This window comes from Dufourea novaeangliae, unplaced genomic scaffold (assembly GCF_001272555.1).
Source record: "Dufourea novaeangliae isolate 0120121106 unplaced genomic scaffold, ASM127255v1 scaffold124, whole genome shotgun sequence".
Lineage (NCBI taxonomy): Eukaryota > Metazoa > Arthropoda > Insecta > Hymenoptera > Halictidae > Dufourea > Dufourea novaeangliae.
In genome coordinates this window covers 4,619,748-4,642,982 of record NW_015374010.1, presented here as the reverse complement: position 1 = coordinate 4,642,982, position 23,235 = coordinate 4,619,748, and the positions used below count along the sequence as shown (strand labels likewise).

General features: G+C 34.4%; 3 protein-coding genes across 3 annotated transcripts; 2 read left to right on the top strand and 1 right to left on the bottom strand.

Moving 5' to 3' along the window:
• Nucleotides 1-204: 204 nt before the first annotated feature.
• Nucleotides 205-15,904, bottom strand: LOC107188357 (tudor and KH domain-containing protein). Its single transcript, XM_015576634.1, has 9 exons — nucleotides 15,736-15,904; nucleotides 15,254-15,662; nucleotides 14,946-15,161; nucleotides 14,611-14,774; nucleotides 14,234-14,454; nucleotides 3,939-4,119; nucleotides 3,365-3,649; nucleotides 2,165-2,412; nucleotides 205-780 (listed from the first exon to the last, which is right to left on the bottom strand). The coding sequence occupies exons 1-9, from the start codon at nucleotides 15,829-15,831 to the stop codon at nucleotides 747-749; spliced, it is 1,854 nt and encodes a 617-aa protein (XP_015432120.1). The 5' UTR covers nucleotides 15,832-15,904; the 3' UTR covers nucleotides 205-746.
• On the top strand, nucleotides 10,806-13,989 carry LOC107188499 (protein roadkill-like). The gene is made up of 6 exons (XM_015576801.1): nucleotides 10,806-10,846; nucleotides 11,399-11,609; nucleotides 11,728-12,026; nucleotides 12,775-13,047; nucleotides 13,499-13,646; nucleotides 13,721-13,989. The coding sequence occupies exons 2-6, from the start codon at nucleotides 11,432-11,434 to the stop codon at nucleotides 13,987-13,989; spliced, it is 1,167 nt and encodes a 388-aa protein (XP_015432287.1). The 5' UTR covers nucleotides 10,806-10,846; nucleotides 11,399-11,431.
• Nucleotides 15,905-20,356: 4,452 nt separating the features above from the next.
• LOC107188430 (glyoxylate reductase/hydroxypyruvate reductase-like) lies at nucleotides 20,357-22,853 on the top strand. The gene is made up of 6 exons (XM_015576723.1): nucleotides 20,357-20,454; nucleotides 20,750-20,880; nucleotides 21,074-21,263; nucleotides 21,839-22,002; nucleotides 22,061-22,351; nucleotides 22,625-22,853. Exons 1-6 carry the CDS (start codon nucleotides 20,387-20,389, stop codon nucleotides 22,738-22,740), a joined length of 960 nt encoding a protein of 319 aa, XP_015432209.1. The 5' UTR covers nucleotides 20,357-20,386; the 3' UTR covers nucleotides 22,741-22,853.
• Nucleotides 22,854-23,235: the final 382 nt, after the last annotated feature.

Below are 23,235 nucleotides of genomic sequence, written 5' to 3'. Positions count from 1 at the left end.
AGCCAATTCGGATTAAATTCGATTCTGATTCATTTCTAAAGCCAATGATATTTGTTTCAGCCGCATATGGCCATTTGTTTAGGAAATATTTAATGTTCAGTGCCGAGAAGCCTTCGAACAGGATTTACTGTAGTGTGATACAATACTCATAAACGGGAACTAACATGTCAACAGCTTAAATGAAAGACATTTTCCTAACGGGTGTCCAAATACTTGCAAGTTTTAGTAAGTGATTATTTTACTGGTGTCCACAAGATTTTCTTGTCCACTATAAGAGAATATACTGTTTTTCTTATAATAACAGACAAATAAAATGTAATGATAAAACATAACACGTTCAGTTTCAACAAACTTTTCCGCGAGTAGACACATCATAGTTGAGTGCAAGTTTACTTATCTTTAATATTTAAGGATCATGGGATTCGACAAATTTATAAATATTATCGTGTTTTGGAATAGAAAAATTGCGTACCGGCACCAATGGTAAAGTTACTGGGTGACCATTTTGAAGGTGGTTAAATACTTTTCAAAATACAAAATAAAATGAAAGGTTACATCGGAATTATACGTATTTGTTACTTTTATTACTTTTGTTACTTAAGTGTTCTGACCCCGTCACTGCAGTATTTCCAACATATTCGAAAGCTCCCTGTATGTCTGCATAAATATGTAGTTTGGACGTAATCTAAACGTAACATCATAGACACCAATAAAATGTCTCTCTACATAGATTGGAACACAGGATATTATGCATATGTAGCATCTCCTACTTTGCGAAATCTATGAAAACAAATATTCTAATGAAGTTTAATACTATTTTCTATTATTATTAACATACTAAAACTACTAGTAAACAAAATAAGATTCTGTTCATTTACATTGGGGTGAACGGAAAGTTTCTGCGTTTTTTGTCGTCATATACGATGGAGTATTTCAAAACACATTAACCCCGTTCGCAGCGACAGATTTAAACGTAAATCGCGATCGACTTCATCGTGAATACATCAAAATAAAATGATAACTGCTACTGAATTATGTGATTGGATGTTGACATCCCGTGAAAACGTAAAAACCAATAACGTTCAACCCAATAATTGTTCTGCATCAGTGTCGATAATCCATCCAAAGAAACAAGGCAGTAACTGTAAACAGACGTAAGTGATGACTATTTACAGTGACTCATACATTCGTTCACAGACTTCGGAAATAACAATTAGGTGTCAAAACTTTTATGCAATTTCTGTTTATACAGGGTGTCCCATTTAAGTCGACCCTCTCAAAAGTTAAATGGTGTCAGGGGTCACACTTTCTGATGTAACTTTTCTCTGTGGACGCGTAGAAGTCATATGAAAGTCGACTTTGTTTTTCTAAAAATGGAATCCTATACTTTTGAACGTAGTAATTCGCCATAAGTGACTCAGTACTTTATATAGGGAATAACGAGTAGCACCAAGTAATGCATTAAAAAATATACGATTCCATTTAAAAAAACAAAGTTAACCTTCGTATGGCTTCTACGCGTCCACATAGAAAAAAGTTACATCAGAAAGTGTGTCCCCTGATACCATTTCACATTTGTCTGAAACATTCTCTAATATCATGAATAGTTTCGGAGATATTCGAGTGGGTCGATTTAAGACACCTTGTATACATTTTCCTTATCGTAACTTTTACTATCCTTCTGCGATGAATTCCTCTTAATTTTGAAATAATATTTGCATTCTGGTGAATAATTCGGTCAAATAGAAGCAACAACCTTACAAATGTATGAGTCACTGTAGGTGGAGCAGGGAAAGTGACAGTTGCCAGCCAAACAGCTGAACTTAGCGCTTAGAAAAAGGCGGGTTACTTTCGGAAGACTTGCTATCTTTTCTAAAGCTCATTCAACCACTCAAAATCCAGACCCCCAGAACCTCACCCCCGACTACTTAGATTTAAAAAGGTATGCCAAATCCTCCGAAAGCTATCTACCTCTTCTAAACTTGGGTCGCCCATTTCAGGGAGATGCGCAGTCTATCTTTCTATGTCCTGTGGGCTTAGCACGCGATGTTTTGGTTGTTTCTACCGCCTTGTCTCGTTGGATACACTTTAGAACCTAGATTCTGCATAAGCTTCCGCAGTCTAGCGACTACAGGGTTGGGTTCGAAGAAAAATATGGATTCACCCCAGCTCCAGTTCGTCCGAGTCGTTGGAGATATCGCTCTCGTATCCGGCCGGCGCGATTCGTGGCGACTCGTTTTTCGTGAAGGTGGTGTTGTGGGATCCGTTGTAATACCCGGTACTTCCGTTTCGTCGCCAGTCGCCGCCACCGTCTTCGAGACGCGGCGGTTTCTTCTCGTTCTCGAGGAAACGTCTGGTCCCGTCCTTCACCGGTGTCACGAGATCGATTTCCTCGATTCGTGCAACAAGTTTCTGGAAGAAATCGACACAGATACTTACTGGCTAACACGATCGCGATAGCGTCCGCTTGATTTGACGGTTAACCGCAGTGGAGCGTGTCTCCGCGTGCTGGACTAGGCATACAGGCCATAGGAAAGGGCATTAGCGTACTTTCCACCGCGTCCGATCCGATTTTGTTGCTTTAAACTCGTTCAGTTGGTGGGCAAGCTAAGTGGACACTGAAGCACTCAGGTATCTATCTCCAGTGAAATCTTTGCAAGTTGTTTTTTTAAAGGATTTACTTAAACGACAAATCCCACGGCCGGATGGGAGCTATAGTTCCCGTCAAAAGATGCGATAAAAATCATTTTCTCTTCTTAAATGGTTTTTGAAATACTTATAATGACATATTGATGTTGAACAGAGATGGACAGAATCGAATGATTTTGTAATTGAAATAAGGGTGTTTCAGCTAATTAGATCACCTCGAATAATGACTTAACGGTATACTTTATTGAAAGTTTGAGGCGTGCAAATTAAATGGCATCAAGGGGGATATCCTATAAGGAACGTGCTTTTTTTGTGGGTGGAGGCATTTCAAAGATATCAAGGACACCTTGATTTTTTTTAACGGAATTGCCTATTTGGGTACCATAGATCGATAGAGTATCAAATTCTGAGTAAAAATGTGTTACCTTCATATGTTCTAAACGTAATAGTTAACAAGATATTTACAAAATAATCACTTTATAGAAATCGCTGTATTGAAGTTGAGGGCCATCAGTTTCAGCACCTATAGTTTCTAGATAGTAAATACTAGTACGTATTAAAAATTATTTTGTAAATATATATATATAAAAAAAAAAACAAAAGAATAGAAAATATAAAAAATAGAAAACTTCATTTCTTGGCTGTTGATCGTTGGATCTACTAAACCTATTGAACAGCAGCCGGTAGGTAATGCATTTTACGGTGTAACACTCACCTTCGGTGTGACCAAATCGATTTCTTCGATCGGAGTTGACGTTTCGAGGTTCATCGTCGTGTTCGGTGTTTCTGACTGCGATCCGACGGTCGATTCCAATTTACGTGTAATGTCCGCCGGCATCTCGGGGCTGAAAGCTCGATTCCCGACAGGAGAAGCGGACGCTGAGCTCGAAGCATTTATGACTTCGTGATTGCGTGCGCTCGAGAAAGACGCAGGTAATAGTAACGGGTCCTCTGGCTCCGCTAGGCCTTCGTTTATCAGTTCTTGGGCGATATTGATGTCCTAGACGAATCACACGAAATAATTTAATTAACCCGATTGCTCAATAACCATGAATATTTTGGTTGCCCACACAAGGTTTAACATTCACATATTTCTCTTAAAAACAAAGATATTTTTACGTCTTTTTCCTATCCAGTAAACATATGTTCCATTATATAATCTTATTTTATAAAAATAAAGTGTAATTACAAACGTTTTAATTATATTAAAAATGGAAAGCTAATATATCGGCTCAAGGTATTTTTTTGAAAACCCACAAAGGTACTAAAAGGGTTAATAAGATACGTACCCTATCGTTGTTTTTGTCGAAAAGATCCACGCATGAAATCGGCGATCCTTCGCGGCGACACACCCCATAACCGTGACTCCGATCTTTGAACCCTTGAGTTTTAGCCACGAGAACTTTCCACTGAGCCAACCATGTGAGTTCGGCGAATCTGTTGCAAGCCTCGGTGCTCCATTCACGATCCCTGAATTGAAACAGAATATAGAAACATAGTGTTACAATTTCTGTGACAACAAAAACAGTTTTAAATTCCATGTTTATTTTTGGCTTGTGCGGTGTTAAGTTAACCAATAAATGGAGTTTGGTTATAAATATTGAGGAAGTTTATTTATCGTATGCACGAAAAAGGTTTGACCATTTTTAATATGGCGAACAAATGCTGCCATGTTTGAACTTTGTTATTTGAAAGGACAATAAAATAATGTACATATTTCAAGTTATCAATAGATAACTTTATTTTATATGCAGAACATCCTTGACATTTAAAATAATCGTCGTTCGTTGAAAGAGGTAAATCCGATGTAATATCGTAAAGTTGAAGAGATCTCATCAATTTCTATGTATATTTTCATATTTTTTATCGTTACTCGTTCACGCAGTCAGTATAATGCACAAACGACACAATTTGAAATAGAAGTTTCCGATCCGATACTGGCAAGGGTAAGGCTACGAATTGCGAAGTTACGCGAAGCGTAACGTAATAAACATGTCGGTTAGTTGGCAACAAGCAGGGAATTCTGTGCCCAGACACGTTATTTCGTCCCGACAACATAACGTATCATCATTGCTGCAAAAGCAACGTGACTAATTAAATACATCCACAACGTACAGTGTCGTATCGTTAATTGATACCATCGAACAAGGTAATTAAGGAGATAGCAACAGTATCGTTTTCATAATAACCACGAAATTTTGTATACTATAAAAGTCAATTTGTTGGAACAAAGATTAAAAAATTTGTGATATCTTGGCCGACGTGACATTTTTATCAGCAACTATTATAGCATCCAGCTATACATATATAATTTCGCGACGTACAGTATCGATTATTAACATTAAAATAAATATATTCAAAACTTTTTCGCAAAAAGAACGCGTCGTGAACCATGAAAAGGAAGAATTGCATATCTATAAAATAAGACTGAATTCACAAGAACGTTTGTATTTCCGAGAAACGGGCCGTTTTGGTAATTTTCCCCCGAGCGCTAATTTTACACGCGTTACTCTAACTAGACAAGCGAGCCAACGTGGAAACAAACAATCCGTGTAAATATTTATGCGAGCACGTATGCAATTGACACCGTACGGCGGTGCAAAACACGAGTTACGTGTACAAACGACAACGCGCCTATTGTTTCGAGCTTCCGTAATTCCGGACTGTCAGTTGGTTAAATTAAAATGACAATCGAGCGAGTTTATCTTTGGGCGGATCGTAACGGGAGAAAGTTATCGTGCTGATCACTACACCATGGATTTCATATACATATACAGTGATTTAATTTCCATAAAAACGTTAATTTGTATAACACGTACAGTGGGAGTCACAAGTGAGTCAGTAACGTTAACTTACACGCTAATAACTTTGAAAATATTGATTTTTCGACCCATGTTTATTAGGACTTTTTTTTCATCGTCTGCCGAGTAGTATCCACTCAAGAAATTATGAACCCTTTTTTTCACCCTGTATAACCTATAATAGATTCGAATAGCTAACAGTTGGGATAACAGAAAGTCTATCGTACACAAATTACTAAAACAATCATTTCGTATACCCCAACCTTACGTTTCATTCTACATTCGATGTAAAAAACAGCTATATGTATTTACCTCGCATAATAAATTTGAATAGCTAAAAGTTCGGATAACAGAATTTGTCGCACACTAATTCCCAAGACCACCCTTTCATATAAATTGACCTTATGCTTTATTCTACATGGGGTATAAAAAATAGTAGTTCTTACAACCCACAACAGATTTGTAATCTAACATTTCATATACATCGATCTAACGTCTAACATCCCTTTTCCATTAGAAAAATTAATATTCATCGAATGGTCTCGACGTTACTGAGAACCACTGCGGCAGAGGTTCAATTACCTCGAGCTGTATTTTTAATTTACTTCGCTCCCGTCTGAACGAGCCGCGAGTTTTATATATGACTACGATTCTTCATGCCATTACTATTAACCCCATTTCCCAATCGAGAAACTGGAGTTACACTCGAGGGTGAACAGACGGCAAGGTCGTCCTACGAAACAAAGATCGTGCGCCGTGCAGCACCCCCGATTTCCTCGAGGCTTAAGCACTTTCGGGACGTCTTGTTCCATTTATAAAACGAGACAATGCAAGTGTACACGCGCGGGAAGACAAAGTGGACGACGAGCGTAGACCCTCGATTTAAACGGTCAGGGGGACTCGTCAGTCGATTCACGGTCCTCGAGCCGAACAACGTTCTCGTCGAGATCCAACAGAACCGGAGTGTTAACCTCTATCCGCCATTGTTACGAGTACAAACGTCTACAACGTGACAATACCGTCAAATCGATCTTTTTAATGATTTGAACGAAAATTGAATGAAACTTTAGACAAACTTAACTTTACTCTGTTTAATGTGAAGTGTAGAGTTCAATTACATTCTCGGAAAAATTGAAACTGAAATTAAGAGATTCGAGTCCAGATTGGTGGTAGCAACGTATATACAAGTTTGGATGTTCGAACCAATACGTAGGGAATTCCTTCAACTCCACGTACAACATTTCGAACTGAAAAAAGAAAGACGTTTGAACCAATAAATATGGAATTATTTTAGTTTCACGTGTACCATTTCGAACCGAAAAAAGACGTTTGAACCAATACGTATGGAATCATTTTAGTTTCACGTATAATATTTCGAGCTAAAGGTGCAAAATTGTTGCTTCTGTGTTTCGAGTTTCTCGCTTGAGTTAATAAACGTTCTAATAGATGCGTGTGGTACTTTTACGGAGGTACGTAAGTAGCCATTCTCCGACGTCGTGTGTTTGGTCTGCGGGTGTAACAGTGTCAAGTGGGATTCTGAGCGTCGAGGAGAAACTCGTCGCGTTTTATGACGTTCGCCAGGTGGAGTTTCGCGTTGGTCACTCGAGGGACAAACTGTTGACCCTTTTGTGAACGTTAAAGGGTCTTAGGACGTTAAAGGACTAGCGTTCCTTGCGACTGTGTCGTCGACGACCCATTGATGAACCTGCTCAACAGGCGAACACATATCGTCTTGTACGTATACGTGTCTGTGAAATATTGTTATATCCATTTAAAAAATATTCTTAATTTTCTACAACCCAATTGAATGTTTGTTATTAAAATTTATTTTACATATACTGTTTACCACTGACCAGTTGAACGCATAGAATTTAAATTTTCAATTTTTCTAGTCTTAGTTTTCTCGAAATTGGTTTTTGTAATTTTTAAGTGAACACTGGTCTACTGTGGTAAAAAACATTTTCATTTGCTTAATAATGGTAAAATTGGTATGTAACCTCAAAGTTACGCTGGGCAGTAGAGGGTTAACATACCTATGTAAATAATACATCCTCAAGACTAGGTATTGTAATGGCAATTGCACAAAATACATTAAGAACAAGTTGTTTTTAGGTCTACGTTTTCTGAACTTATTTTTTTTTTATTTCTTGTTATTTTCTTGACTTCATATACATGTGATCAAATTATTGAAGCCACCTGCATAGATTGACGATTCTACGATTTTAACTGGATTTTTTGTAATTAGATAAGCCAAGTTTGATTTTTTGTGCACTTTTAGTGGACAATTGTTAATTAAGAATTATCCACTGTGAAAATCTTGATATTGTGATTTTATTTTTACACGAGCAGAAACAAAAATTAATTTTTCGTACTGTGACTCTAATAATTTAATCACACATTAAGTTAACTTTCATGGCAAAATCAACTTCTTCTCTATTAACATGTTTGCCACCACGATGGTCATTGAAGACCGTCGTATTACTGTATAATAAGATTGAAATACACTCAGTGGTAAATCTCTTAAATTATTCTTGGTGTTATTAGTACGCTTCTCGTTTAAACTTTCTCATGACCGTCAGTGGACACGAGTTCGTCGGTTATTCCTACACTGAACGTATGTGTGCATGGGTTCATCGTCCGCAAAGAATTAGGACCACACATGATTTCTTATGGGGAATATGAAACGAAAAATTTGATCGTCGAAACATGGCGCAAAATGGCGCAGAATATTGGACAGCAGTGACAAATATTATTAAAGTTATGTGTGCCTTATATCTTGCAAATATATATCGAATTTCATGGATATAATAATAGATCACTTATTGGAACTGATAAATGTACGTCGTTAAGACAATGTCAACCGAGGTTGCCGACACAAAACGTTTTGACCGTCATGTAATACAAATTCAAATGTCAAATAGAAATAATACAAAATCCAATATCGAATAATACAAATTCTGATGTCAAATAATACAATCGTTAAATAATGGACGTGTTAAACCTGACAGTGAAAAATTCAACAAAAAGTAGTAACCCCAAACGAGAAATACAAAATGGAGAATTATTTATTTACGTATTTAAATTATTAAATTGTTCGCGTGTTTTTAAAGGCCGCGTATTGGTAACGAAGATAGTCCTCGAGATCGCGGCTATCTTCAATTAAGGATCATTCGACGCGATTACCCAATTTGTTAATTCCATTGAAAATGGCCGGTCGCGGTTCTTATTGCCGCAAACAATTTTCATAGATTCATTTAGTCGTGATGCAACTCCCGTGTACGGCTCTCCCCTCTCGGATCAGCAATTTCGCTAGACCGAATGATTAAATTAACTTGATGCGACTCATCAGCGTCCCCTTGGCTCGGTGAAATCGCGCGGTACGATTAAAGAGATCTAAGAAACTGAAGTACGATCATTGCTGGTTCATCGTATCGTGATTGCGATGAATTCAGAATTACATTTATTTGACAGGCTGCTTCCTAGTGAAAATCAAGGATTAACTGTAGTTACAAAGTCTCTATTAAGTATTCATTCATCGTATTAAAGCCGAATTTTAGATTATAATAATGTAAATGAATATTTGACACATGAAAAATATATTTTTTAATATCTATACCTCTTTATAACATATAGATTTCAATTTGAAAAATTGGAAAAAGTAATTTAATTAATTTAAAAACAAAAAAATAGAGATTTCACCGGTGAATGAACAATGTTAAGTAAATGAACATTCCTAACCAACAGCGCCAAAATTGTTTGAATACGGAACAAACAATTGAAAAAAAAAAGTCAATATTTAATCGTTTGCTTATTTTAATAACTTAATTTACTTGTTTTTATATATAATGTTCATTTACTTGGTGCATCCATCCGATCTAAATTTTCGTTGGAATTTCGGAACACCCTGTGTATGACAAGAAAATCCGTCAGGATCCATAGGAGAGCGTATAACGGAGTGTGCAAAACGGAAATAGTGTTTCGAAGTGGTCTGTGGGTTTCTGGCAACGAGGCACTCCTCGGGTTTGCCCTCGAAAGCCGTCGTGTCGCGTGTAACCGAAGACCGTCGGCGCCGCGGTAATTCCAACTCGAAAACCATCGTGTGTGTGCATTACTTCGAGGTTACTCCCTCCCCCCTACGGATGATTAGCTGTTTCACGGCACGCGATGGCGAGGAGCTCCGCGGTGGTATTTGGTCAGATTGATTAAATTCACATTCGACCGTGTTACCCGTGGAATCTATTCCAATTCTGATCGTTCACCGGATTACGGGGATGATTCAATTTTTCGGTGGGGCGTGGGTGGCAAATTGATCGCGGCCGTTCGAGCATCGAGAAGCCATAAGGACGACGGTGAATTAACCAATAAGCTGGCATTTCGCTATTTGGGGATCACGTAAGGTAATTCAGGGAAAGATGCCAAACAACTATAATTTAGAATTTATTCGGTAGATGGTAGCAAAATGGTAGCAGAGTTCATTTGCTGTGTCATGTCTCGAACAAGGTTATATTGTAATGTGCATAAGAATTTTTTGTTGCCGCCTGATATTTGATATTTTAATTTAAAAAAAAAGGTGTTATCAACAACATCAGGCTGTTACCTAGATGACCATTTGACTTACTTGACGAGCATGGCATCTTCCCCAACACATTGGTGGGGGGGATTCTCGTTAAACGAAAGACAAATTGCGACCGAAAGCTGGCAGCAGGCCACACATAAAACGTGTCTAAGCGTTGAACTTGCGATTTACAATCGTAAACGTTCTGCGGGTGCATGCGAAACGCCGGTCGAAGGGCGTTCTTGCGCACTTTCTCCGAAGCTTTGTCGTGACTGCACGCCGATTATACCGCCGCAACGAAAGTTACTGCTTTGTACCACCGCGACGGACAAATTGGGAGAAAATCGAAAGTGAAATTATGAAACTGACGAAATAAGAGATATGGAGAAACGTCACGCTGCAGCACATTTCGGAATTAAACTGTGCCCACGAAACGGGCTTTAAGGCCACTTTCCCGTTTAGCGGTTCTGTGGATCCAGCCCTTAATCTACGTGAAAAAATAAGTCGAGAATATAAAATGAAATCTTTTCATTTAGGACTTCGTTTTCGAGGAAATCGACTGTGAAAATCTACTGGATACGCGTGCAATTGAATAGAACTTGGCTAGCGCGTTTGTTCAATGCATTCCGTTTCTACTTACTACCATGAATACATCTTTCAGATTAATTTAAAACTCAATTTTCTTGAAAACGAAGTCTTAAATGGAAAAATTTCATTCTATATTTATGATTTATTTTTTCACGTAGAATCAACCCTTAGCTGGTACTATGCTAAATCGTACTATACAGGGTGTACTCGAAATCGCGGTACAATCAGAAAGGAGGTGAATCCTTATGTAAAAGTAAGTTAAAAATATAAACTACAATTTTGTCATATAAATCTCCGTTTTCGAGAAAATCGAGTTTTAAAGATATTGAAAAGACTCATTTAAAACGCATGTATTCGTGCTGGAAATAAGTAGAAACGGTCTGCAATGAACAGACGTACTAGCCGAGTCCTATTCTGTTGCCCGTAACCACCAGATTTTCGAATTCAATTATCTTGAAAACGAAGTATCACACGAAAAAATTTTATTCTATATTTTCAATTTACTTTCATACGAGAAATGACCTCCTTTCCGGTTGCACCATGATTTCGGAAACACCGGCGATTCTAATTTTCAAGTATTCGTGTTGTTTCAAGTACATTACTAAAAGTTAAAAATTACTTTCTTTCGATTAGTCCATAATAGTTTAGTTCTCTATCAATCACATAATCTGATGAACAAAATTATAAACTTAGCGGTACGCTGAAAACAGTATTACTAGATCGTCGCTCTACTTCTTAAGTGTTCTTTCTCCACTAGTTTCTAAACTGAGAAAACTACAATTGATTATTTTCCTGTTTAAAACAGGTGGATTTGTTTCCAAAGAAAAACTGCCGCGTAATGGAACTACTTGTGCCGACAGTCTCGGACGTTGTCTTTAAATATACATGGCCTATTCCACGTTACAAGAAAACTATTTCAAAGAAGAGCTCCATCGACAGCCCCACATTCGACACGAACGTGAATGGTATACAGAGCTCGTGGAATATGTCCATCAGATTCTGGAAGAACCCCGACGGTAAGAGGCGAAAAATTCTTAAACTCTGGTACTGATTACACTGATCTGAATCATACTGAAATTATTTTTAGTGATTCAAATCAATAAATTGGAAAAACATTTAATTGTTTATTAACAGGAAAGAGAATCAGAAATCCCGTGGTGCTATGCCTGAACATGCTTAGTTGCACTGTGGACGAGGCAGAGCAAACAAAGATACGATTTCAATTTGCAGTGTTCAATATCGACGAGAAACGTTGGGAGTATTGTCACGTTAGTAGGACAGTGCTCGAACTGAAGTCATGCGCCGATATCATTTCCTTGGGTTACAGAGATCTGTCCATAGTCGAGAGGCATTTAAAGAGAAACGGCGAGGTTCTGTTGATGGTCAAGATACAAATAATCCAGTGTGAAAATGAGAAACACAACTTGTCGCAGGCAAGTGTTTCGAAACAGATCGAATCGTAAAGACGTTTCGTTTAGGAAGTTTCTACACCACAAATGCATTCGTAATTGAGCGATTTATCGCTGAATTTTATTTATTTTTCGACAAAATTATGGTTGTGGTTAAAATATAATTTGGAATCTACACTTACTATACCTAAAAATAAGTGATACGTATTTTCTGTTATCGACTGAGACGCGACTTTAAGGGATGAAACCACTCCTCGAAATTTCGACCCGAAAGTATTATGTATCTCGAAAACCAGAGGAGATACAGGAAAACTTCTAATGAACGAGGTTTGCGGTCTTTTATGTAGAATAATATGGTGCTAACAAATTGTCCAAAATATAATTTGCTCATAATAAAAAAATTTCAGATCGAAACTTCGAGGGTTGGTTTCACCCCGTAAAGTCGCGTCTCAGCCGATAAAAAAAATACGTACATATACTTCAGTTTTGACTGCTTAACAGACATAGGAAGTTTCATCAAAAACATGTAAAAATGTTATTCTACTCAAGCTAGTATTCTGTAATTCTTTTTCCTGGAAATTGTACGTATACATAACATAATGAACTGAATACCACATAATTTACAAAAGTCTGTAGTGGAATACGGCAAGGTTCTGCTATTTGTAGATATTGCTTTTGAAATGACGTAGGATCAATTGATAACATGTATCATGATCACGAAAGAATATAAAAAGAATAGATAAGCTAGAAGTACTAAATTAAAATATTACAGGACATGGCCAGACTATTGAACCATCCTCATGGCGCAGACACAAAATTAATCTGTGGAGGTTTGACCAATACACAAATTCCAGTCCATAGCAGTATAATCGCTGCACGTAGTAGTGTTCTAGCTAAAATGATTTCACCTCTAAGAGAACCGCGAACAACAAACACAAGTACCGCAGAAGAGAAAATGTTGGATACACGAGACCCAGATGAAGAAAAGGTGATCGATAAGGAGAATGATTGTCTGGAACCGCGATCAAGCATTGATCCCGTAACAGTACTAAAAAATATTTGAAATGTTTTTCAAATTCTAAAATGACGATACTAACAAGTAACGTTAGCTAACTGGTACACACCAATTTTTATGGAACTTTGTAACGCATAGTTATACAAGAAAATGTTAAACGCGTTATGTTTATCAATGGGATTAATTTGATCTTCTATCAAGAATAACATCAATTGCGTTCCTGTAGTTTATCGATATGCAACGTTTTATTAAAGTCGGTTGTAATAGTTCTGTGATGTTCTTTGTGAGATAATTAAAATTGTAATTTTCTGACATTGGACACTAGTAAGTCTACAATTAATGATCTTATCTTACTTTTGTTTGTGAGTGACGCTTTTTTTAACTGAATATGATTTTATTGATTTGATGGGTGAGTACTTTTTATTATAATAAATTTTGCAATATGTAAATTTATCAAAATCTGAAATGTAAATATTTTCAGGATCACTACATGTTTTCACTTGAATTATTGGACTTAAGTAGTGAAGTGACGAATGAATTATTACGGTACATATATACCGATCATGTAGATAATTTAGATAGTTTAGCTCCTCAACTTTTGTCTCTGGCAGAACGCTTCTGTCTACAAGGTATTGTACAAAATGAAATAAATAACTGATATAATAAAAATATATTATGAGTGACACTCAAAATTATTTTATAGGACTGAAGGAGCTTTGTGAAAGGAATCTTATTGAAACGATAAATCCGGAAAACATAGCGAGTAGACTTTTGGTCGCAGATGAATTTGGATGTGGTGCGCTTAAAAGAGCCAGTTTAACATATTGCGAAGAAAATTTGACTGTACTCAATAAAAGTATAGCGTGGAAGATAATGGAACATGTAAATCCCGAATTATTTAATGAAGTTTGTGAAGCTAGTATTGGCAGTTCCAGATCAAGTAATATGGATGACAGTGAATTAAGTAACTAATATTGTAAAAATGATTCATAATTTTATATTCTTGGAAAGAGAAATGTGTATATATAATGACATTACCATAAACTGTATTAGTTAAAAAATCTAATCTAATTATATTTGTTACTTACCAGATTTACTCTATAATATAATTTTATTAAACAAATAAGGATATTTTCGTAATATTTAACTGATATCATTCATATACTACCCTTAAGACAATTATAAAATAATTACTTTACAATTTATGTAGACTTACCTTGGTTTAACATTGTTCAAAGAACACTCTACTGCCTGCAAGCGTAAACATAGAAAGTCTGTTCGAAGGTCCAGTATATTGTCAAGCTCAACCATATCATGATCGCCATAGTCCATAAAATTGACTTCACACTGTCCATCTTCAGGTGCAGATATAACTTCAGCTCTGTACCACTGTTCGTCAAAATTGAATTTTGCTGCACATATTTGACCAGGAGTTATCTGAAACAGAATGATATAATTTTAGTAATATTCCAAAATGTATTATCAAATACAAATCTATGTGACTGTAACAGCTATAGATAATAGTAAAATATTATATATACTTAAAATGTTCCAAAGCAACAAACTTGTGTTTCTTGCATTGTATATACTTACATCAGTTAGTTTATGTTGTTCATAATTCTGTTCATCATTGTAATAAGCAGTCATTTCAGACACTAGTTCGTCTAAAGCTGTAGTTCCACAGCCAACAATTTGAACCCAGAATTTACTGGGAGTTTCCATTGCAGACACATATACCTCCATTGTGCCATCAGTACCTGAAACCAAATCTGTTGTATCAAAGAAGTAATTGTACTATACTGACCTATTTATTGACATAATAAACAATACTATTAGATGACTGTATCGCTGAAAACATGTACACTAGACTCAATCAGGTATATACTCAGACTTCTTCATGTATAAACAAACTTCTGTTTAAAACGAACCTTGTAAGGACTTCGAGGATTCAATGGGTTGTGAATGTTCAGTTGCGTTAATTGCAGTGCTGCGAGGAGACAAGTTTGCTCTAGGTAACCTTGATGCAGAAGAAGCTTCCAACTTTGCAGATGCTTCTTTTTCTTGTCGAACTTTTTCTTCGATTTGTGACAAAGCTGCAGCTATTTGTTCAGCTGTGCCTTTTATTATAATCCTTGTTTCAGAATCTGTAATTTGCTAGTATCAGTTATTAAAATTTTAGGAGAATATGACAGGAAACAGACACAAAACACTAAATTTATATATGTAATTAACATACTTGGATCATAAAGAGCACAGCCACTTTCAATTATGACTTTTGCACTGGAAGACCTTTGAATTTCTTGCACAGATTCACCACCTCTTCCTATTATTCTTGCACATGCTTTTTGTGGTACATAGATTTCATATGTTTCAATAAGAGGCTGATTTTCAATAATAGATTTTATCATCTCCTGAGCGAAACATGTGCTTTCATAGGTTCCTCTTATGATACAAACACGTTCTGAACATTCCAGATTATCTTCCTTAAAATGTATTTGTGTGCCTGTCTTGCTTTGTACATCCTTTATTACGGAACCACCTCTTCCAATAACAGCAGGTACAAATTTCCTAGGCACTTTATATTCTACTGAAATTCTCTTTGCAGCTTCAACATGTCTTCTTCTAGAGGATGTATCTTCTTCATCCTATTTATTTAAATGACTCAATAATGAAATTATCAATCAATGTCAGTACTATTTTCAAATATTTCAAACTTACCTTTTTGTATAACAAGTATATTAAAGCAATGCCGACACTTGTTAGAGAAACACCAAGTAGAATTGGTAGCGTAAAGTGTTGTGACGACCACTTCATTTTATATATTAGCGTTTAAATCCAGTTCTCTATTTCGTATTTTCTATTTACATGCAGGTTATTACCGATTTAATTGTAGAACATGTTTCAGGGGTTGTTATGAACGAAATGTTTCATAACCTTGAATAATATCTTTTAAACAGTATTTATTTCGCTGGATATAAAAGACACAACAAAATGATTGCAAAAATTGAAAGTATCGTTTTAACAGTATTTTCAATCAATTTGTATTAAAATACTCTCTAAAGCTACAAATATTATAAGGATTTAAGCCCAAATCGGAAATTGTATTTTTAAACCCGTAATGGTACCAACTGCAGAATCATTCATTTTTTAATCAAACAAATATTTTAGATTTATAAAGTATAAAAATCAATTATTTAGAAAGACTACATTCCTATTAAATGTATGAACGTAATAAAATAGTGTGTAACATATAATAAACGTAATTATAAATCATATAATCTAATTTGTTATGTTGGTAGAAGTCCAAAACAGGTCATGACGAATTACCAAGATTAGAACGTGACAGTTGACAGTCAATTTAAAAGTATCATTTACCTCGACGAAACTTTAAATACTGTTAAACGCTCTTTAACATAGATTATAGATAAACTAATGTTTTTTCCAGGAATGAAACATAGTTGGAGCAAATGATTAACAATTTGATGATATAGTGATTTTTATGTAAGTCCGGTACTTATATATGTATACATATATATCGTGTATAGCTGCTACTATTCACTTGAAAATTATTATATTTAACATAGTTATAAGTGCAGAGTTTGAAAAATGTATGATTTATTAGGAACGTAAATAGCAATTATTTTTGCATCGTCCATTTTTCAATTCCCTAATAACTAGTTGTGTACAAATTTCGAGCAAATTGCCAGCAAATAATGACAAAAGTTGTCTGAAAAAACATAGCCATCTGTTTCCGCATTTGGCTTATATTTGCAGGCAACGCCAGTTGATAAAATGGTAAAGCAAATTGGCAGAAAGTCTTACAACATGACCTGTGTCAAATTAGGGGCACGAATACGGAACAGAGTCTGCGCGAGCCAATTTGTTGCCTATATTGCTGCCAATGTGCGCGCAAGTTGTTTATAGCAAATCTTGCATTAAATGTGTACCCATAACTTTATAATCGGGGTTTGGACAAAATTTGGCTTTGCAGGTTTGGCTGACTGGGTGGATTACTCGAAGTATTTATAGTATTTAAACTTATCAAGAAAAAAAATAATTTTCTTTAACCATCTCTGAATTACTTTTTTCTTGAACTGTATCTAATCAACTCTCAAGCATTATCTATGATCGGAGTTGGTTAGAGATAGCCGTAGTAGTATATTGTTGCCATTTGGTTATAATAATTATATACATATATAAATTGTATATGTATATTAAACAGATAAACAAGTGGTTTACCAGCAAAGTTACCTTTACAATTTATTATGTACAATTTATACAAGTAGCTATATAATTATTACATATAATTATTATAAGTTATTTCCAATTTTCTGTCCTCTGACTCTATTTTCACAAAATTTCAAATGTCAAATGTGTTACGCAACAGTAACAAATTGCGAGTGTATTCATAAATAAGAAAACAAAAAAATCAATTTGAAATATAATAACGAAGGTTTTGGTTGTAGTAACGTTTCTGACGTCTTCAAGACTATATTCGAATGTTGTCAAACTTTGGGTGGGCCAATAATGTTATATTATCATTGTAATGTTCTTATTAATTATCTATGAAACTAAACGTCCGTTCACGTTAAAAACTCTGCTAAGAATGAATTTCTATTGCAGTCAAATAAACACAACCATAGGCCAAACTCAATGTGCTAGTACCGGCAGTTTTTCGCGAATATCTCGGAAACTAATATACTATACGATGTTACGAACTTTATCTCCAGACAAGATAGTAGCTACTGAGGAAATTTGGTTTATAAATGTCATAAACATCACAGGATGTCGCGGTTGATGTTCAAAAAGGATTTTACTTATTATTGCCAGTGTTTTCTTCCTGTTATTTTGTAATCTACATCATGTATAAAGTATGTCACTGCGTAGTTACACCCTCTTCAATTCACAGAATCATACACGATAAAGTAATATCAGTATTGCAACAGTACAAGTTTCAAACGTTTGGTACAGGTGGCTACAATTCAGTTAAAATTGTTCCAACATGTATGACGTATATTTTTCCATATGCTTATATATACATTTTTTTAGATCATAATTTGTTACATAATATAAAACGACGATTTTTGTATTCTTACAAGCTCGAGAAATAATTATGTGTATATAAATATTTTTTTTTTTTACTATTGGTACATATAGTCTCGTTAGCGAAAGAAGAACATCAAACGTGAACACGATCTAGAATAGATTATGCTTCCCTACTATAAGAGATGGGAAAACTTGCTTACACATTGTTCGCATAGATAGGTAACAAATGTTAAGTATTTCAGCTACATTTACTTCCACAACTTGTAGTTTCCTGTTAGAAAAATTCTCAGATAGTACGTTTATTGCGAGAAGGGTAGTATTGTACAGTCCGGAATAATGGCATGTTTCAGATTTTCTATTATTTCTTGAAATGCAAAGAAGGAATTGGATATTTGGTACATTTTGTATATTATATAAAATATCTAGAGTAAATTTTCTCAAAGACATGTAATACAATATTATTTGTGAATATTAGAAAAAAATGTAAATAGGAATTTAATTTAGCAGGAAATTGCAATTTACTATGAACAGTAACCAACACATTAAACTGGTAGATAATCGATTTTAACTTGTGGATGCATTTAAAAAAATAAGAGAACATATTAAGCGTAATATTTTTATATCTTAATGCAGGCCTACCTATTTATGTTTGCAATAGTAGTACATGAAGTAGGTATACGATTCTATTATACATATAGCGCTTTGCAAAAAATTATCGAACTTTTATTTAAAATATTTTTAAGGTAATATTCACACATATTGATAAAAATGAGACACCCTATAAATGCCTATGTGGACCATACAAGAATACAAGTGATTATTTCACACGAATGCGTACGATGAACATAGTATACAGTGTATGCTTTGCTGCTACTAGATGTTACCCTGTTACTTCGCGTTTTAGAATCACTGAAGGAGTTTAAATTTAGTTTATTAATACCATACCATTTGTTACCTTCACAAAGATATGAAAATTATTGATTTTTCTTACTTCAAGTAACTGTTCCAATGACCGTTAGAAATTCGCAACCGTCACGTAATAACGATAATTTAATGACTATGTTAAATGACGTGATTATCAACTATTTTATAATTATGTATCTGAATGTCCTACTTTATTGTTCAAAATAATACTTGCTCTAACAATTCTATATGTACAATCAATTGTGATCATTACATAAATCGAATATTACAGATTTAAAGCGCTACGATTTGAATTAATTGCAAATGTATATTATTAATACCAATACACATGTACAAACTATAAGTAGTAATTGTAATATGTATGCATTGTTTGTGATAAATGTCTTCTCAAGTGTTGACGTTAACATTTTAAAGGTTTTAATAATCACGATTTTAAGTCGGTTATTTTTCTCGGCGTACAGCGTACAGTCGCGTAGAGTAAGTAAGTATAGACAAGTTTCACAATTGATAGAGACGTGCTTTTAGTTGTCTATCATTCGCAGAAAGTGGCGTCTCTACTGAGCAGGGAAACATAGAACGAGGGAAGTAGTAGTTTCCAGTACATAGGCGCGCCACATTTTGATTCGCACCACTTGCATAAATATTGACACTCAAAAACATGTAATCCTGTGTGCATATGCATTCACGAATAGTTCTGATATTGTTTTTTAGTGAAAAACTACATTCAGTATTTTTAGAAATAAAAATTTTATCGCTCCGTATAGTTCATATATTGTATTTTTATTTATAATTGGTCACTATATACAATTATACACAATACTGTCTATAACTTAAATAACTTTTTCTCGTACAAAAAAATAGTAAAACTTCATATTTTTCTTGACAATTCCAAATTAAGTAACGAAATAGTTTAGAAGAAAATTGTTTGCTAGTTTAACTGAAGGAGGTATAGTTGATGCTGAGAACGCAATAGGGTAGTGAATACAGCAGGCCCTGAAGAGAGGTTGAGATCTAACAAAGGGTATCATGGCAGTAGACAAGTGGTACTTAATCCAAACTTTAAAATTAGTTTTCCTTTTTCAGGAATTTAAAAATTTTTGTAATTGCTTAGGACCCGCAAAAAGAGCTTCTGTTTATGGTTACTAGACGACGAAAATGGTAAATAAATCTGCTTAAAACTGCTAATTCATTAAGATTTCGTTAAAATAAGTAGGTATATTTAAAATTAGATGATTCACTCTGAACAGTACGTAGTACATGATTTTCGAGTGTTATTTTCTGTTTGAATCGCGCGTGCGCAACACAGTCAGATACTATTGCTATATAACGCGGTGATTCTCACAGGTCTGACAGTTTCGAAAGTGTTTTAGAATTGAAGTTAAGGCGTTACAGCGGTACAATGAAACCACGTGTACTGGTCACTAGCAGCGATGTGCCATCAGCTGGTATCGATCTTCTTCGCACAAAGTAAATACTACTAAATACCTATGTTATACTGAAAACACTTGAAAAATTTAATTTTTTCTTTAGTAAATACAAACAGGAAATTTATTATAAATTCAATATTTCCAACTCGTATTATTGTAATTTTATACAAGATAAGGTTTATCACTCTAGGTACATATGGTTAACTTATATGATATATATTATATATATGTTTATATGTATATATATATATATAAGTTTTACTTACTGTTGAAGTTAAACGTTTAAATAAATATTTAATATGATTCTTTAATTTTGTTCGTTAATCTTTATTTAGATGCGACGTTACGATAATCCACGATAATACAAACACTTCACGCGAAGATGTGTTGCAAGCACTTCCCGGCCATGATGCAGTCTTTATCGCGAAGCATTACACTGTAAACACTGAATTTCTTGATCTTGCAGGTACATATCGAGATACATTCATTTCTCAATGTAACTTTATTGATTAATACAGTGTACATACCACGTTACTTCGAATGTAACTAATAATGGCGCTTTCAAAATATGAATTTTTCAGAGCGCTAACTGGCGCTTACTTTCGAAAGTAGTTGAGCTTTTAATGAATATTTTCATTAATAAAGTTAATATTAAATAGGGCCAACGCTAAAGGTTGTTTCTACAATGTCAGCCGGTTACGACCATTTGGATGTTCCTGAAATTAAACGAAGAGGGATTAAAGTCGGAAATACGCCTGTCGTTTTATCTGGCGCAGTCGCTGAAATTGCTGTACTCCTAACTTTGAACGCAGCCAGGCGAATCCACGAAGGACGTTTAAAACTTGAACAGTGATAAAAATGTTTTACTTTCGTTGAATTTGATTTAGATTTGATTATTTTATCGTTAAATTGGCTAAATTTCTTAGAATTTGCATGAAAGTATTAGCAGTTTTAATGTTCTACGATATTAGTTTTAAAAAGGCATGGATATACCTTTCAAAATATTTTTAATATTTAAAAAACAATTTATTGAAGTGTAAGCATTATTAAGAAATTCTGAAAACCCGTTTAGAATGTTAATTAATTGATAATTATATATTAAATGAATTATAATCAAACGGATTTAATAATAAACATTACGATAGATAGACAACTCACAATTAGTATGAAAGTTAAGGTCTTTACCTCGGTCATTGGATATCATAATTACTAACCGGTAAATGAAGAAATGAACACTTTTTTCCCAATTATCTCTCGATTGTTACATCTCTTCTAAAAACTGTATATGTATATATAACTATTTATGCAATTTCCATAAAGATGTAGTATTACAAAAGATATAATCAACAATTTTACGAACCATACAATGTAGTCACTTTGAAATATAGTTTTAATATTTATAAATAAAATTATTGTTAATTTAGGGGACAAACGGAACATAATCTTCAATGGTTACTTGGTCAAGATTTACAAGGATCAACGGTTGGCATTGTTGGGTTGGGTAACATTGGACAAGCTGTTGTTAAACGATTAAAGGGATTTGATGTGGCCCGTTTCATTTATACAGGCCATTCTCGTAAAAAAGCAGGTATTTATCAGGTGATAATTTTTATTAAACTTTTCTTCGTGACTGCTGCTTTATCCAGGTGACGAGCTTGGAGCTCATTTTGTATCTCTCGATGATCTGCTTGAACAAAGTGACTTCGTAATTGTTACGGTTCCATTGACTAACGAAACAATGGGCTTATTTAATGACTATACTTTTGGAAAAATGAAAAACACCGCTGTATTCGTAAACGTCGGACGTGGGCAAGTTGTAAACACAGATGCACTGGTTAAGGCCTTGCGTAATAAAACAATTTTTGCGGCTGGACTTGACGTTACGGATCCTGAGCCACTACCGCCTAATCATGAACTTCTTAATCTTCCTAATGCTGGTTAGTATTGCTAATTATAACAAATCATATAACAACTTTCCATACCATGATTACACAAGGATTAAAATAAGCAACAATTTTATGTCTTCTTCAAGTAATATTTTTTTTATTGACTGAAATTATACTTTACAATTAGAAACATGTACACATTATGTATCTGTGTGTATTCAGTATCTAACAATAGAAATGTATACCAAATCTATATAAATGAATGTATGTATATAAATATATATATATATATATATGTATATATGTATGTATAATGTACTGCAGTGATCGTACCTCATTTGGGCAGTGCTACTGTGAAGACTCGACGTGATATGTCAATTGCTGCAGCACAAAATATTCTCAATGGGTTAGAGGGTAAGCCATTGGTGTATGAACTATAACTCTTGTTTTTTATATGTTTAAAGTACAAAGTTATATTATGGAATTTATATGCTACATTTCCATTTTATGATAATATAATGACACTGATGTGTTTTAATATAATTTTTTTACATTCATACCACATTGTATACAACTATAAAACTTGAATAATTCTTTCTTAAACATGGATACCTAAATTTAATTTTAAACATAGAATATACATTGTAAATGTCAAAATGCCTCATTGATGTCTTATACCAGAAACTATTTTCCGTCGTAAAAATTTGTAATGTCTTCCTTTCTTCATTTTTATATCGTTTTATGCAAGACTTGAGACAATTTCTACCTTTTAAATAGATATTGAAAAAATTATACAAAAATTCTAATAAAAAATTTATAAGTATGAAAGAATACACCTTGTATTTTTCGTAAATAATAAAAAAGACAATATATAATAACATTATTCTCATTACAAGTGTTTATCAAATTTAACTGTAACCTTTTGGTATTTATCA

Excerpts from the sequence above, each read along its gene's own strand:
- LOC107188499 (XM_015576801.1), top strand. The coding sequence starts at position 11,432 with ATGGAACTACTTGTGCCGACAGTCTCGGACGTTGTCTTTAAATATACA. Across the intron at positions 12,027-12,774 it reads AGAAACACAACTTGTCGCAG|GACATGGCCAGACTATTGAA; the intron begins GCAAGTGTTTCG and ends AAAATATTACAG. Across the intron at positions 13,048-13,498 it reads CAAGCATTGATCCCGTAACA|GATCACTACATGTTTTCACT; the intron begins GTACTAAAAAAT and ends AAATATTTTCAG.
- LOC107188357 (XM_015576634.1), bottom strand. The coding sequence starts at position 15,831 with ATGAAGTGGTCGTCACAACACTTTACGCTACCAATTCTACTTGGTGTT. Across the intron at positions 15,663-15,735 it reads TATACTTGTTATACAAAAAG|GATGAAGAAGATACATCCTC; the intron begins GTAAGTTTGAAA and ends TTAAATAAATAG. Across the intron at positions 15,162-15,253 it reads CTGTGCTCTTTATGATCCAA|ATTCTGAAACAAGGATTATA; the intron begins GTATGTTAATTA and ends AGCAAATTACAG.
- LOC107188430 (XM_015576723.1), top strand. The coding sequence starts at position 20,387 with ATGAAACCACGTGTACTGGTCACTAGCAGCGATGTGCCATCAGCTGGT. Across the intron at positions 20,455-20,749 it reads ATCGATCTTCTTCGCACAAA|ATGCGACGTTACGATAATCC; the intron begins GTAAATACTACT and ends ATCTTTATTTAG. Across the intron at positions 20,881-21,073 it reads TGAATTTCTTGATCTTGCAG|GGCCAACGCTAAAGGTTGTT; the intron begins GTACATATCGAG and ends AATATTAAATAG.